General features: G+C 46.7%; 1 protein-coding gene across 5 annotated transcripts in view; it reads left to right on the plus strand.

Annotated features, from left to right (window-relative positions):
• The window catches only part of LOC126470154 (ribonuclease P protein subunit p21), a 47,704-nt gene extending 33,962 nt beyond the window's left edge, over positions 1-13,742 (plus strand). For all 5 annotated transcript variants that reach the window (XM_050097787.1, XM_050097776.1, XM_050097795.1 and 2 more), the window contains exon 4: positions 13,248-13,742. In XM_050097787.1, coding sequence (XP_049953744.1) covers positions 13,248-13,449 — 202 coding nt within the window. In that variant the 3' untranslated portion in view covers positions 13,450-13,742. The remainder of the gene's footprint in view (positions 1-13,247) is intronic.
• Positions 13,743-14,096: the final 354 nt, after the last annotated feature.

Here is a 14,096-nt window from a genome sequence, read left to right on the forward strand (position 1 = left end):
ACATTTTGGGAAACAATGACTAACTTCAGTAACTGACAACTCAGAGCAGTGAAACTTGCTGCAGTAGGTAGTGACACATTGTGGAAACTGATCAAATTATTGGTGCATGTATCTTAAATGTTTCAGTAGTTCTGTATGCTGACAAGTCACCAGATCTGTGTCCCTGTGAACCTTTCTGCAATCTGTCATGAAGTGAGGGTATGAGAGACTTTCGATGATGTATTTTTTGGATGAGGATCACCTCCTTGGTGGTCTTAGAGATGTAGGCTATGTGCCAGGCGTGGGTTTCAACCCTTCCCTTCTATCATTACTACCCCCCATCCCCCACCCTCCCCGACCACCAGGGGGCTCACCACCCTTTGGCGGGTTCGTGCTTGGCTACCACAGAGCCCCGGCCTTTGCAGCATTTTTTTCCCTTCCGTACTGCATGTCCATCCTCTTGCTATTCTTTTTCCCCTCCCTTGGGGAACATGTGTGGCGTATTACTGGGAATGTTGTGCATTCTGTCACTGACGTGCGAACAGTCCCACCTTTGTTTTTCGCTCCCTTTTCCTTCCTTTCTTTGTTTCCCTTCTCCTCTCATTCCTCCACTTCGGCGTATGAGGATCCTCTTTTTTCCTTCTTTCTCCCTGTGCATTCCTGAAGGCCGGCTCATGCATCTGACTCGTAACAGGCCACTGGGTAACACACAATTCCCAGCCCCAGGTCGACAGGTAGGGTTCGCACGTACCCCTTGGTACAAGGGTGATTGCCTGAACTGTAACCTTCCCAAATTGCTGATTGGTCCCTCTGTCAGGTGTTCAGGAAGTGTGACCTGAGGTTTGAGCTGTCACCTAAGGTGGGTGCAAACCCTTTTGAAGAGGGGCCCCCTCCCCCAGATGGAAGGAGTGCGCCACTGGAGACGATGGCAATCATGGAGGATTTCCTCACAACGAGTCAATCATCTTCCCACTCAACATCTACTAAATGTAGTGAGACTAATTATTAAGAGACCCTTCCTGCTGCACCTCGGTTCCTCATGGTCTCACATGCAGTGAATCCATTTATTATTCAGAAAGATGTAGATGGAGTTGCTGGCCCTGTGATATCCTGCTCTCATTTTCGGAATGGCACTTTGCTTTTGCAGACCACTTCTGATCTCAGGCACAACTACTGCTTGCTGCCTCACTACTCCATGGTTACCCTGTTCATGCCGAGGCCCATGGAACCTTGAATTCTTCCCGTGGTGTAATTTACACCAGGCTGCTCGACGGTCTAACCGAGGCCGAAATCCAATCTTGTCTCTCTGATCAGTGTCATTGTCGTCCATCATGTAATGAAAAAGGAAGATTCCTCCTTAGCGCCCACCTGCACTCCCTTTCTCATCTTTGATAGAGTGGTGCTTCCATCCAGGGTGAAAGCAGGCTATGAAATTTATCACTGTTGGGCCCTAAATTCCAAACCAGCTACACAACTGGTAGGCCGGAAAGGATAGGAGTAGTACTCACATGAAGACTTCCTCTGCCCCTCCAGCCTAACAACACTTGAGTCTTCATCTAACCAGAAAGGCTCGAAGAAGTCCACCAAAGGCAAACGGTCTTCCCCTTCGCCACCTCGACGATCCTCTTCTATGGTGTTGCCACGTGATACCTTAGCCCGGCCAGCCTCCATGTCGCCGGTGTGCACCAGCAACTGTTATTCGGCATTGGACTCGCAGACCGACTGCACAAGCAAGCTGATGCTTCTGTGGACCCCATGGAGCAGGATCCTCCTGCTTCTGTGCCCTGTAGTAGTCCCTCTTCCCCAGCTGTCATTTGGCAGCCACTGAGGTGAAACCCCTACATCTCTTCCTCCTCATGACTCTCCTCCAAAGGAATGTTCGTGACCTTCGGTTCCACAAAAAGGATTTACAGCTGCTTTTAGCATCGTAGCATCCCCTTGTACTCTGCCTTCAGGAAACAAAATTGCACCCTCATGACTGCTTTGAGTTTTCACATTTCTTACCGATTCGTTTTGACCCTCCCCCCTGAGGTCAGCATTCTGTCTCATGGGGGCGTCATGCTGCTCATACGGGATGACATTCATAGTCAACCCATCTCCCTGACTACCAATCTTCAACCTATTGCAGTTCACCTTTTCCTTCCTCACCTGACTTTTTCCCTCTGTACCATTTGTCCATCTGTCATTCAGTGTCACCAGGGCAGACTTCCTTCAGCTTATTGGGCAGCTACCTTCCCCATTTTTGCTACTCGGTGACTTTAGTGTGCATCATCCCCTTTGGTGTTCTCCCAGGACCTCTCCTGCCTTAACACTGGAGCACCCACTTTCCTTTCCAACTCCTCGCACACCTATTCCCATTTGGACCTCTCCTTGTGCACTGCCCAGCTTGCCCCTAGTCTTGAGTTGTCCGTTTTTTTTTTCTGACGCCTACTTGATCAACCATTTCCCATGTGCTATCCGTTTGCTGACTCCTACCCCATCCGCGTGCATGCCCAAATGGCAGCTTCCTAAGGCTGACTGACAGCTTTACTCCTCCCTGGCAACTTTTGAAGAACAAGATTTCCCCAGTTGTGATGACCAGGTGGAATATCTCACAAACGTTATCCTTAGTGGTGCAGAACGTTCCATTGCTCACACTTCCTCTTTACCAAGTCACGGCCCGGTCCCTTTGTGGACTGAGGCACACCACGATGCAATTCACGCACGGAGACATGCTCTCCGTGTTTTTAACCACCACTCTACGCTGGCAAACTGCATTAATTATAAACAGATGCATGCAAAGTGTCGCCGTGTTGTTTGGGATAGTGAAAGAGCTAGCTGGATTTAATTAACTAGTTCTTTTAACAGTTCCACCTCTTCCTCTGTCGTGTTGGCCAACCTCTGATGGCTCTCTGGAACCAAGATCTATTCCCCAATTTCCGACCTGAGAGTAGGTGTCGATGTCATCGTGGACCCTATTGCTATCTCCAACACCTAGGGCTGCCATTTTGTGGAAGTTTTGAGGTCTTCCCACTATCACACTGCCTTCCTTCATGGAAAAGATGTGGAGGAGGCTCGGGCGATACCGTTCTCTTCTCCGAATCGTGATTGCTACAATGCATCCTATACTATGAGGGAGCTCAATCATGCTCTCAGTTCCTCCTGATCCTCCGCTCCAGGGCCAGATGCCATCCACATTCAGATGTCCTTTCTCTTGTGGGCAAGCACTTTCTGCTTAACACGTACAATCACATCGGGGCAGAGGTCACATTTCCTGGGTGCTGGCATGAAGCCATCACTGTACCCATACCTAAGCCCAGCAAGGACAAAAACCATCCGTCTAGATACCACCCCATCTCTTACCAGCTGCATTTGCAATGATTCATGCACAGCTGGTGTGGTGGTTCAAGTCTCGCCGTTTACTAATGAATACACAGTTTGGATTTCGAAACGGCATTCTGCAGTTGAACATCTCGTTACTTTGTCCACCCATGTTACGAATGGTTTTCTGCGGAAATCCCAGACTGCAGCCATGTTTCTCGATTTGGAGTAGGCCTATGACACCTGCTGGAAAACTGATATCCTCCGTACTCTTTACTTGTGGGGCTTCCGTGGGCACCTGCACTGTTTCCTTCAGGCATTTTTACAAGACCGAGTTTTCAAGGTGCATGTGGGTTCTGCCTTGTCAGACACCTTTATCCAGAGAAATGGTGTGCCTCAGGGTTCCATCCTGAGCATCGTCCTCTTTGCTGTTGCTATGAACCCTATAATGGCCTGTCTCCTGGCATGTTGACGATCTTGCATCTATTGCAGTTCTCCACGGACCTGTCTCACTGAGCGACATCTTCAGCACTGTCTTGATCATCTTTACTCCTGGAGCATAGATAATGGTTTTATCTTTTCCACTGACAAAATCGTCTTTATGAATTTGTGGTGGCGCAAATGGTTTCTCCCACCATCTGTACATCTTGGGCCTGTTGCCCTTCTGTTCGTTGAAACTAGGAAATTCCTGGGGCTCATGCTTGATAGGAAACATTCTTGGTCCTCCCATGTATCTTACCTGACAGCCCGCTGTACATGGTGTGTCAATGTCCTATGTGTCCTCAATGGTACTTCTTGAGGTGCCGATTGAACCACCCTCCTTCATTTGTACCGGTCCCTTGTCCGTTTGAAACTCGACTATGGCGATGCCATCCCTTTTACACCATCTCAACACTATCCACCATCATGGCATCCCTTTAGCCATGAGCATCTTTCACAGCAACCTGGTTGAGAGCCTGTATGCTGAAGCTGCTGAACCACCACTGTCCCACTGCCATGACTTTCTCCTCAGCAGGTATGCATGCTGTTTGTCTGCAATGAGTGGCCACCACTCCTATGCCGCCTCCTTTGATGATTCCTTTGATTGTCAGTATGGGGCTCGTCCCTCTTCTCTGTTCATCCTGGAGTCTGCTTTTGGCACTTTCTACGGCGGCTTAACTTCACACTACCTGCAACTTTCCTGGTAGGCATAAAACCTTCGCCATCGTGGCTTCTTGAAGTGGCCCATTTTAACCTTGCCTTCATTTGCTTCCTAAGGACACTATTCCAGCCTCGGTGTATTGCCTTCAGTTTCACGATCTTTGTGTGGAACTTTTCTTTGAATACACTGATGGCTCACTGACCGTGGGGTTAGCTGTGTCTTCGTCATTGGCACCCGTGTCTTTTGATATCCGCTTCCAGCACACTCCTCAGTATTTACAGCCGAGCTCTTCGCCTTGTTGCAAGACATGGAGTACAACCGGCGACACAGCCTTTTCAATTGTGTCCTCTGCTCAGACTCACGAGTCCCCTTCCAAGTCTATGTTTGCTGTGCACTGCCCATTCTTAGTGCAGCAGATCCTGGAAAACTGTCACTTGCTCACTCTTGGTGGAGTGTTTCTGTGGGTTCCTGGTCATGTTGGTCTGCCAGGAAATAAGGCTGCTGACGCTCCTGCCAAGGCTGCAGTCCTTGTACCTCAGCCCGCGAGTACTTACATTCCCTCTGATGATCTCTGCATTGCCGTCTGTCAGCAGGTGGTGTCCCTTTGGCATCGCCAATGGTCCTCCCTTCTTATGAATAAGCTTCGGCTTATGAAGTCTCTCCCAGTGGCTTGGATGACCTCCTCCTCAGCCCTCCCACTGGGAGGATATTATTTTAACTTGGCTGTGTTTTGGGCACTGCCTTTTTAGCCATTGTCATTTGCTAACTGGTGCTACACATCACTTTGTACACATTGTGCCCAAATTTTAACTGTCTGCCACTTCCTGATGGAATGCCCTTTTTTTAACCATTTATGTTCCAGCTTGGGTTTGCCATCTGGTTTATCAGCCGTTTTAGCGAATGAAGCACGGGCTGTCGACCACATTTTACTTTTTATCCGCCAAAGCAATATGGCAAAGGCCATTTAATTTTTGGTTTTGGGCCTCCGTTTCTGTACGGTGTCTCTTTAGCCCTTTTTTCATGTGCCTGTTTTAGCTGTCTTCTACTCTGTCAGCTGGGACTGACATATAGTTGTTTCACTCCTCTCTGTGTTCGTGTTCTATAGTTTTGACTTGGACGCGTATGGTCCCAGTTGTTTTTTGTGCCCTAAAGCAAAACAAAACAAAATAAAACAAAACAAAACAAAACAATACAATCATCTTCAGCACACACACATGCGTGCGCACACTCTTGCGCGTGCAGTTATCTACATTTAAGATACACTTACGCACACAGTACTCGCACTTAATGAAAGAAAGATGCCTGCAAGTGTGAGCGATTAGGGAACTGAACTTGCACTTCAGGTTTTCCCCGCCATTCATGTTGTGCGACTTTACTTATGTATGTATGCATGCAATATCCCACAGTTTGAGACTGACACACCTATCAGAGTAATAGACTTACCCAGACTCTGTCACACTCCCCTTAAGACTCCACGTTTACTGTAAATTGCTCATCGGACTGCTACTTGAATTGCTCTAATGTAGAATCATAAGATAGGAAATTGCAATGATCCTACTATATAACTGTCCTTCGATCAGCAGAACAAATCAGTGAATTGAAGGGAACTACGTGTTCCTTCAAATGAAAATGCAAATGAAATGTAAACTCCCCCTAGGGTGTCCACAACTCTCTTGTGGATACGTGCGTGGCGAGCACGGGACCCCGAGCTAATGTGGCTATCTTTCCTTTTTGGCTGCATACCTTTCTTTTCCACATCCTTCCCCATCCCCCATCCTCCCCCCCCCCCCCCCCCACTCCACCCCCCACTCACCTCTGCCTCTTCTCTTCCCCTTCTCCTCCTATGGGAGTATGTTTCATGCCTACATCCGGAGACGAACACTTGTAACTATAAGACAGTCTCTCTTCTTTGCTTCCTATGCTAGGAAATCTCTGTCCTCCCTTTGTCCTCCTTTTCCTTGCCTCTTCTCTTTACGCTCTTCTCTGCTGCAGCGTTTGAGATCTCTCTTCTTTTCTTTTCTTTGTTCCTCTCTTTCTCTTTCTTTCTTTCCTGTGCGTCTCTGAAGGCCACATTCCCACGCGCTGGTGACGGGGTAACACATAATTCCCCACCCCAGGTAGACAGGTAGGACACATACGTACCCCTGATAATGGGCAGGCCCAGGGAGGGGTGATTACCCGACTTGGTACCTTCCGAATGTGCCGATTGGCTCCTCCATCCATTTCTCGGGAGGTGTGAACTGAGGTGTGAACAATCACTTAAGTCGGGAGTGCCCTCAGAGAGGGTCCCCACAAGGAAGGAGCGCGCCATCGGAGACTTTGGTAATCATGGGGGATACTTCCACGATGGTTTCTTCTACGTCTACAATTTCTGCTCACAGGCAAAAGTTAAATGAGTCTCAGCCACAGACAATTCTTCCATCAGTGCCACAGTTCCTTGTTGTTTCTCGGTCGGACGGTCAAGACTTCTCCACAGTCAACCCTTTCATTATTTAGAAAGGTGTCGACGCAATTGTAGGTCCTGTAAAGTCTTGTTCCGCTTGTGAAATGGCACCTTGTTGTTAGAAACAGTCAGTGCCCTACAGGCACAAAAATTGCTATGAACTTCACTGCCACCACCTTCCCTGTCCGGGTGGAAATGCACCACACTTTAAATTCTCATCACACGGGGTGGTTTATACATGCACACTCGACAGATTGTCCAATGAGGAAATTCAAAACTGCCTGTCTGACCAGGGCATAATGGCTGGACATAGTCATGAAAACGGTTGACAAGGACTTGGTACCGACCCGTAGTATCTTCTTGACATTTGACAGAGTTCAACTTACATCGAACATTAAAGCGGGCTATGAGAGAATTTCAGTTCAACCTTACATCCTCAACCCTATGCGTTGCTATCGGTGTCAGCAGTTTAATCATACCAGCCAGTCATGTTCCAACCTGGCCAAATGCGTTACATGCGGCAAGGATGCCCATGAGGGTGCTCGTCTATCTCCATCCCCTCGTTGCATCAACTGTATGGGAGACCACACTGCTTTCTCTAGAGATTGCCCCATTTTCAAAGATGAACGGCTTATTCAGGAAATCAGAGTGATTGAAAAGGTGTCTACATTTGCTGCTCCTAAGTTATTCGCCAGTCGAAAGCCCACTTTGCCTCCAGCAGGTAAATATAGCACTGTCCTTGCATCTTCTCAGCCTACTAAGGAGGCAGCCACGCAGACTTGGGATCTCACCTTTAGTGTCACAGTCATTAGATCGGTCAGTGCCGAGGTCGCTGGTTCAACCTCTCCACTATCACCTGCTCACTCTACGATTCACCCTTCATCAGCTCCTGCTAAATCACGAGCCCCAAAATCAGACACCCATACTTCCAAAACAAAACCTACTCGCGAAGATTTTTTATTTACTGTGACTTCACAACCATTGATTCCTTTCTCATCTCAATGTCCTGTTTCCAAGAAGGCTCATAAGAAACAAAGTTCCTCTCCTTCTCCGTCACGGCGTCTCTCATCTACAGCGCCACCTGGCAGTAACCGCCCTCGGCCGTCTTCCATGTTGCCAAGGCGCACTGCTGGCGGCCGATCGCTGGTGGCGGGACCTGCCCCCGAACAAGCTATGTATCAGGATCTTCTGCCTTTGGCGGAATGCCGTTCCATGCTGTTGGCCGCCGGCTCTCAGCAGTCGCTGAGTTGAGAGCAACCGTGGTAAGATTCTTCCCTTTTCTGTCCACCTTATGGTAATTATCCATTTCAATATCTGCAGCATTAGAGCCAATCGGGATGAATTGTCGATCCTCTTACAATCCTACTCGCCGGTCATCTTCTGTCTTCAGGAAACAAAGCTACATCCCCATGATTGCTTTGTTTTCCCTCATTTTCAGTCAGTCTGGTTTGATCTCCCCTCTGTAGATGGCACTCCAGCACATGGGGGACTAATGATTCTTCTACATGATACTGTCCATTACCACCCAATTCCCTTAAACAGTTCCTTCCAAGCTGTTGCTGTACGTCTTTCCCTTTCTGGATACACCTTCTCTCTTTGTACTATATACATTCCATTGTCCACACCAATAGCATGAGCTGATCTCCTTCATCACTTTGGTCAGCTACCGCCCCCCCCCCCCTCCCCCTATTTGCTGGTTGGGGCTTCAATGCCCACCAACTGCTTTGGGGATCTCCGCGTCCTTGTCCACGAGGCTCCCTATTGATTGACGTCTTCCACCAAGCGGATCTTGTTTGCCTCAACACTAGGGAACCTACATTTTTGTCTGTCTCCATGATGAATTTCTCTCATTTGGATCTTTTGGTCGGTACTGTTCAGCTAGCTCGGCGCTTTGAATGGTTCACTCTTGCTGATACACACTCGAGTGACAATTTTCTTGTGTCCTTCTATTGCAGCTACAACTGCCATCTCTGCGCCCAAGACACTGGAAGTTTGCCCAAGCCGATAGGACGCTTGTTTTGTCTCTAGTGACATTCGATGACCGTCATATTCCTAGCGTCAACGATCAGGTCACTCATGTTACAGAAGTTATTCTTATAGCTGCGGAACGTTCAATACCTCGCACCTCCGATTTGCCCTGGCGCCCCCCCCAGTTCCTCGGTGGAACGAGGCGTGCCATGACACAATACATGAGCGGTGACGCGCTCTTCGCAATTTCCGACACCATCCTAATTTGGCCCACTGTATGTGCTATAAGCAGCTACATACGCGATGCTGTTGCATCATCTGCGATAGCAAGAAGGCAAGCTGCGACTTCTTTACTAGCTCTTTTAACGCCTTCACTTCCCCCTCAGAAGTTTGGAGTTGAATTCAATGGTTATCTGGCGTGCCTAGTTTCTCCCCGATCTCTGGGCTCACTTTCGCGCATGATACATTAGTGCACCCCGTCGCAATTTCTAACTCATTGGGTCAACACTTTGCTGAGATTTTGAGCTCCTCAAATTACCCGCCAGCCTTTCTCCCAAAGAAACGTGCAGCGGAAGTGTGACCTCTTGCTTTCCCCTCTCAAAATAGCGAAAGCTATAATACTGTTTTCTCCATGCAGGAACTCCAACATGCACTTTCCTCTTCTCGCTCTTCTGCCCCAGGACCGGATGGTATCCACATCCAAATGTTGCTGCATTTATCATACCATAGTGTGTGTTACCTCCTTCCCCTTTATAATCAAATTTGGACCGACAGTACTTTTCCCAGAAGATGGCGGGAAGCTATCATCGTTCCTGTTCCAAAACCTGGAAAGGACAAACATCTCCCCTCTAGCTATCACCCTTTTCTCTCACGGTTTTGGAGTGTATGGTGAATTGCTGTTTAGCCTGGTGCCGGGAGTCCCGAAGCCTTTTAACACCTGCTGAATGCAGTTTCTGAAAACATCATTTTGCAGTTGACCCTCTTGTTGCTCTCTCCACTTACATCATGAACAATTTTCTCAGGAAACGACAAACGGTAGCAAAATATTTTGATATGGTGAGAGCATATGATACCTGTTGGAGGACAGGCATCCTCCGCACACTGTTCTCTTGGGGCTTTCGAGGTCGGCTGCCCCTTTTTATTCATGAATTTATGGCAGAGCATTTAAAGTGCAAGTGGACACTACTCTCTCCTGTACTTTCTCCCAAGAAAAGGGGGTACCCCAGGGCTCCGTGCTGTTGTACTGTTTGCCATCGCCATAATTCCAATTATGGATTGCCTCCTTCCCGATGTCTCAGACTCCCTTTTTGTGGACGATTTTGTGATCTACTACAGCTCTCAATGGACCAGCCTTCTTGAACAACTTCATCAAGTATGTCTCGATCGCCTCCACACTTGGAGCATTGAAACCGGCTTCCGATTTTCTCCCAGTAGACCGTTTGTGTCAAGTTTTGGCATCATGCGGAGTTTCTTCTGCCTTCCCTACATGTAGGCCTTGTCGACCTTCCGTTCGTGAACATCACTAAATTCTTGGGTCTTCTGTTTGACAGAAAACTGTGCTGGTCCTCCCACGTTTCCTATCTTTCGGCCGAGTGGTCCTTCTCCACCTCTATCGCGCCTTAGTGCATTTGAAATTGGACTGTGGAAGCATAGTTTACTCCTCTGCTTGGCCATCTATTCTTCAGCATCTCCACCACTGTGGATTGTGTTTAGTGTCTGGAGCTTTTTATACCAGACCTGTGGAAAGCCTTTATGCTGAGACTGTTGAACCTTCACTGTCCAATTGGCGAGCTGTCCTTCTGACTCGTTATGCTAACCATCTGTCTTTCATGCCTGCTAATCCGGCCCATGACATTTTTTTTGGCACCTTCTTGGATTTAGGGTATACAGGCCGCCCTTCCTCTCTACTACCACCAGGAGTCCACTTCCGTCAACTGCTATGTTCTCTTTCCTTCCACTTTTCTGGAACTTTCTTGACAACTGGGGGTACAGCACTGCCTTGGCTCCACTCCTGGACCTGCCTGCTCGGTGACCTTTGTTAGCTTCCCAAGGATGGTACCCCTTCTCTCATTTATCGTCAGGCATTTGCTGCTCTGTGCGCACAAATGAAGGATGCCACATTTATTTAAACTGACAGCTCAAAAACGTTATTTGGTGTTGGGAGTGCCTATATTGTTGGCGACACCCCTAATCGATTTCGGCTTCCCGACCAGTGTTCGGTTTTTACTGCAGACCTTTACACTGTTCTCCAGGCTGTCCAATACATCCGTCACCATCAGTGGATACAGTATATTATATGCTCAGATTCGCTCGGCCCTCTCCTCAGTCATCAAGCTCTTTACCCTGTCTACCCTCTGGTCCACCAGATTCAGGACTGCCTCCACTTGCTCCATTTGGGGGGCGTCTGTGTGGCATTCCTCTGGATCCCAGGACTCGTTGGTATCCGTGGAAACGAGGCAGCTGATATAGCGGCCAAGGCTGCAGTCTCTCTTCCTCAGCCTGCTGTTCGCATGGTTCCCTTAGCCAATCTACAGTGCATTTTATGTCATCATGTTGCTCTTTTACGGCATGCACATTGGTCTACACTTCCCAATAATAAATTGCGGGACGTGAAAGCTCTTCCCTGTGCTTGAACCTCTTCCTCCCGAACTTGTGGTCGGGAGGAGGTAATTTTAACTAGACTCCAGATAGGGCACTGTCTTTTTAGCCATCGACATCTTTTAAGTGGCGATCCTCCCCCGCTTTGTCCCCCCTGCTCTCAACTGTGGACGGTGAGACACCTTTTACTTGAGTGCCCCTATTTTACTCCACTATGTGCCCGTCTACAGTTGTTGCCTGATACGTCTTCCATTTTAGCAGATGACATGCGCTCAGCCGATTGCATCCTCGAGTTTATCAGTGTCAGTGAGATGACGTCGGTCATTTGAAGCTCTTTTTGGGGAAAACAACCCCCCCTTCTATATTGGTTTTCTAAGCTCTCCTTCTGTTTTTTAGTTTCCCCACTTTTTGAGTTTCGCTCCCATTGCTGCTGATTTCCAGTTTTTTTTAACCTTTCCCTAAGCCACAGACCAGGTGCTAATGACCGTAGCAGTTTTGCACCAAAAAACCATAACAACAATGAAACGTAAACTGATTATTATATGAATCAATGACAAAATATCTGGATCAACATCCTTTGAGAAAACAAAACTTAATTGCTGATGGCATCTAACAAGATAGACAAGTAGAAGGATGGCTACTGTATACTAGCTGTACATTAAATCCTAAATCCAATACAACCCATTGATTAATTTAGAAATTCCAGTGGTCAGTTGAATAGCACATCAAATGACTAAGGTATGAATCAAGTTTAGCAGATCTGTGGTGATGGTATGCTTCCTATACAAAGATTGATCCATGCTGCTGTATACTCGCACCAGTCTGTTGTGGTGGTAAGTTTGAGGACTGTGGTCATAGTGTAGAATCAGAATCTCGCTCATAAAGTGCCACAATGTCTCAAACCAGTGACATATCACCATATGTCATCAAAGCAAGTATGTCCCTTTTTTTTTCCACCAGCTTCTGTCTCAGCAGTTTGTGCCAGTCTGGCCTCAAATGCCAATCAGGAAAAATGTTACTCTTTCATGCCATATTTAATGAATCACCCAGAATGTCGTCAGTCACCATGCAATCAGAGCAGATCTTTCTGACTAGTTTGTCCTAGAAATTCCCATCTGTCAGCTGTTGATGGCCAATTGAGATTGTAGTTTAACACTTCAGAGTATCCTGAGGCCGAACCACATTCTAAGGCTTGTACTTTTCCGCCATAAATTGTGGTGTCACAGCAAACACTTGGAACGGTTGCCTTCGACGATCTCAAGAGGTGAGTCATGTCAAAAGTCACTAACCCCGACTTACTGAAAATGACCACTAGGTTCCGTGAGCTTATGTCAATGACCACTTGACACGTGCAAGCCAGCTCAGATCTTTGAGTGCCCATATCACACCTGCTGCATTCAGAGCAATGTGTGAGCTGTGCATTTCTCACGTATTCACAGACTGGAACTATTAGTTCCTTTGCTGATGACCACTGAAATTTTATGAAATAAATTTCTAATTTCTCCATAACAAATGAACACGATGAGACTTTAAGTAGATGCAACTAAAGTGTCCTGACTATTGCCAGTCATGACATGCATAAACAAATTTATTATAAATGGAAGGAGGCAAGCCAGGTTGCTTATAACAGTCCATCACTGAACCTATCCTTTGGGATACCCCAGCCATTCATGTCATACAACTTATGTGCATGATCACTGCTCAGTGTATGGTGAAACTTAATTCCTAATACTATCGTTTATATTCTGCTGAGGAATTTTTTATTTTTTTAAGAAGTGATATAAATGTGATTGACTGCTCTCATCTTCTTGTTACCAGGGATATCAGCTTGAAACGCAGCATTTGCAAGGGATGTTCGATACAGCTCATCCCAGGCGTGACTGCTAAAGTCCGTATAAAAAATAGACCATCGCCATGTGTGCTATGGACATGTACCATCTGCAATACTTCAAAGAGGTATCATAATAAGAAGGGATATCTTACATGGACTGGAAGACCAGAGTCAGTTGCCAACGATTGAAATGGTACATTGTTTTCCTGACCTTTGACTCTTGTTTACTTGCAAGGATACTGGAACTGGTTGACATCACCAATTGTTTGTAATTTATTGTCTTTATTATTTGTACAAAACATGAGACTATCTTTAGAAAAATAGTTATAAAAGTAGCACTGAGCCAGCCACAATGTAAATCAGATGAAGATCACTGCAAACTTTGAGGAATTTGTAGTGTCAAAATGTAAAAGAAGTGAATGGTTTATAAGAAATATTATCACAAAAAATTAGTGAATAAACCTTTGATTTTAGAAACTTGAGATTCACCTTTGGCAGTTCTGGTTATTGCCAGTATCCCATTATGCACCTTGTTACTGTTTTTGTTAAGACAGGCTGTTTATCTGTTAGCTGTAACTGAAAGCATTTTTGGAATAACCAGATATGTCCAGTTTTTGCTGAAAATGCAATTTTATTACCATTGGATGATTTGAAAATTGCTCGATCATATGTTACAAGAATGAATTCCTCTGCCAGCTAAATCTGAAATATAAATACGTCGTGAATCTTGCTGAGGTGTAAAATATGCGCCAGCCTTGGACATGGAATTTTATACATTGGTCTGTGTCAGGACTGTTATGGATGCTTCATCTTCCCTTAATTTTCACTTCACTGTA

This window comes from Schistocerca serialis, chromosome 1, assembly GCF_023864345.2.
Source record: "Schistocerca serialis cubense isolate TAMUIC-IGC-003099 chromosome 1, iqSchSeri2.2, whole genome shotgun sequence".
Taxonomy (NCBI): domain Eukaryota; kingdom Metazoa; phylum Arthropoda; class Insecta; order Orthoptera; family Acrididae; genus Schistocerca; species Schistocerca serialis.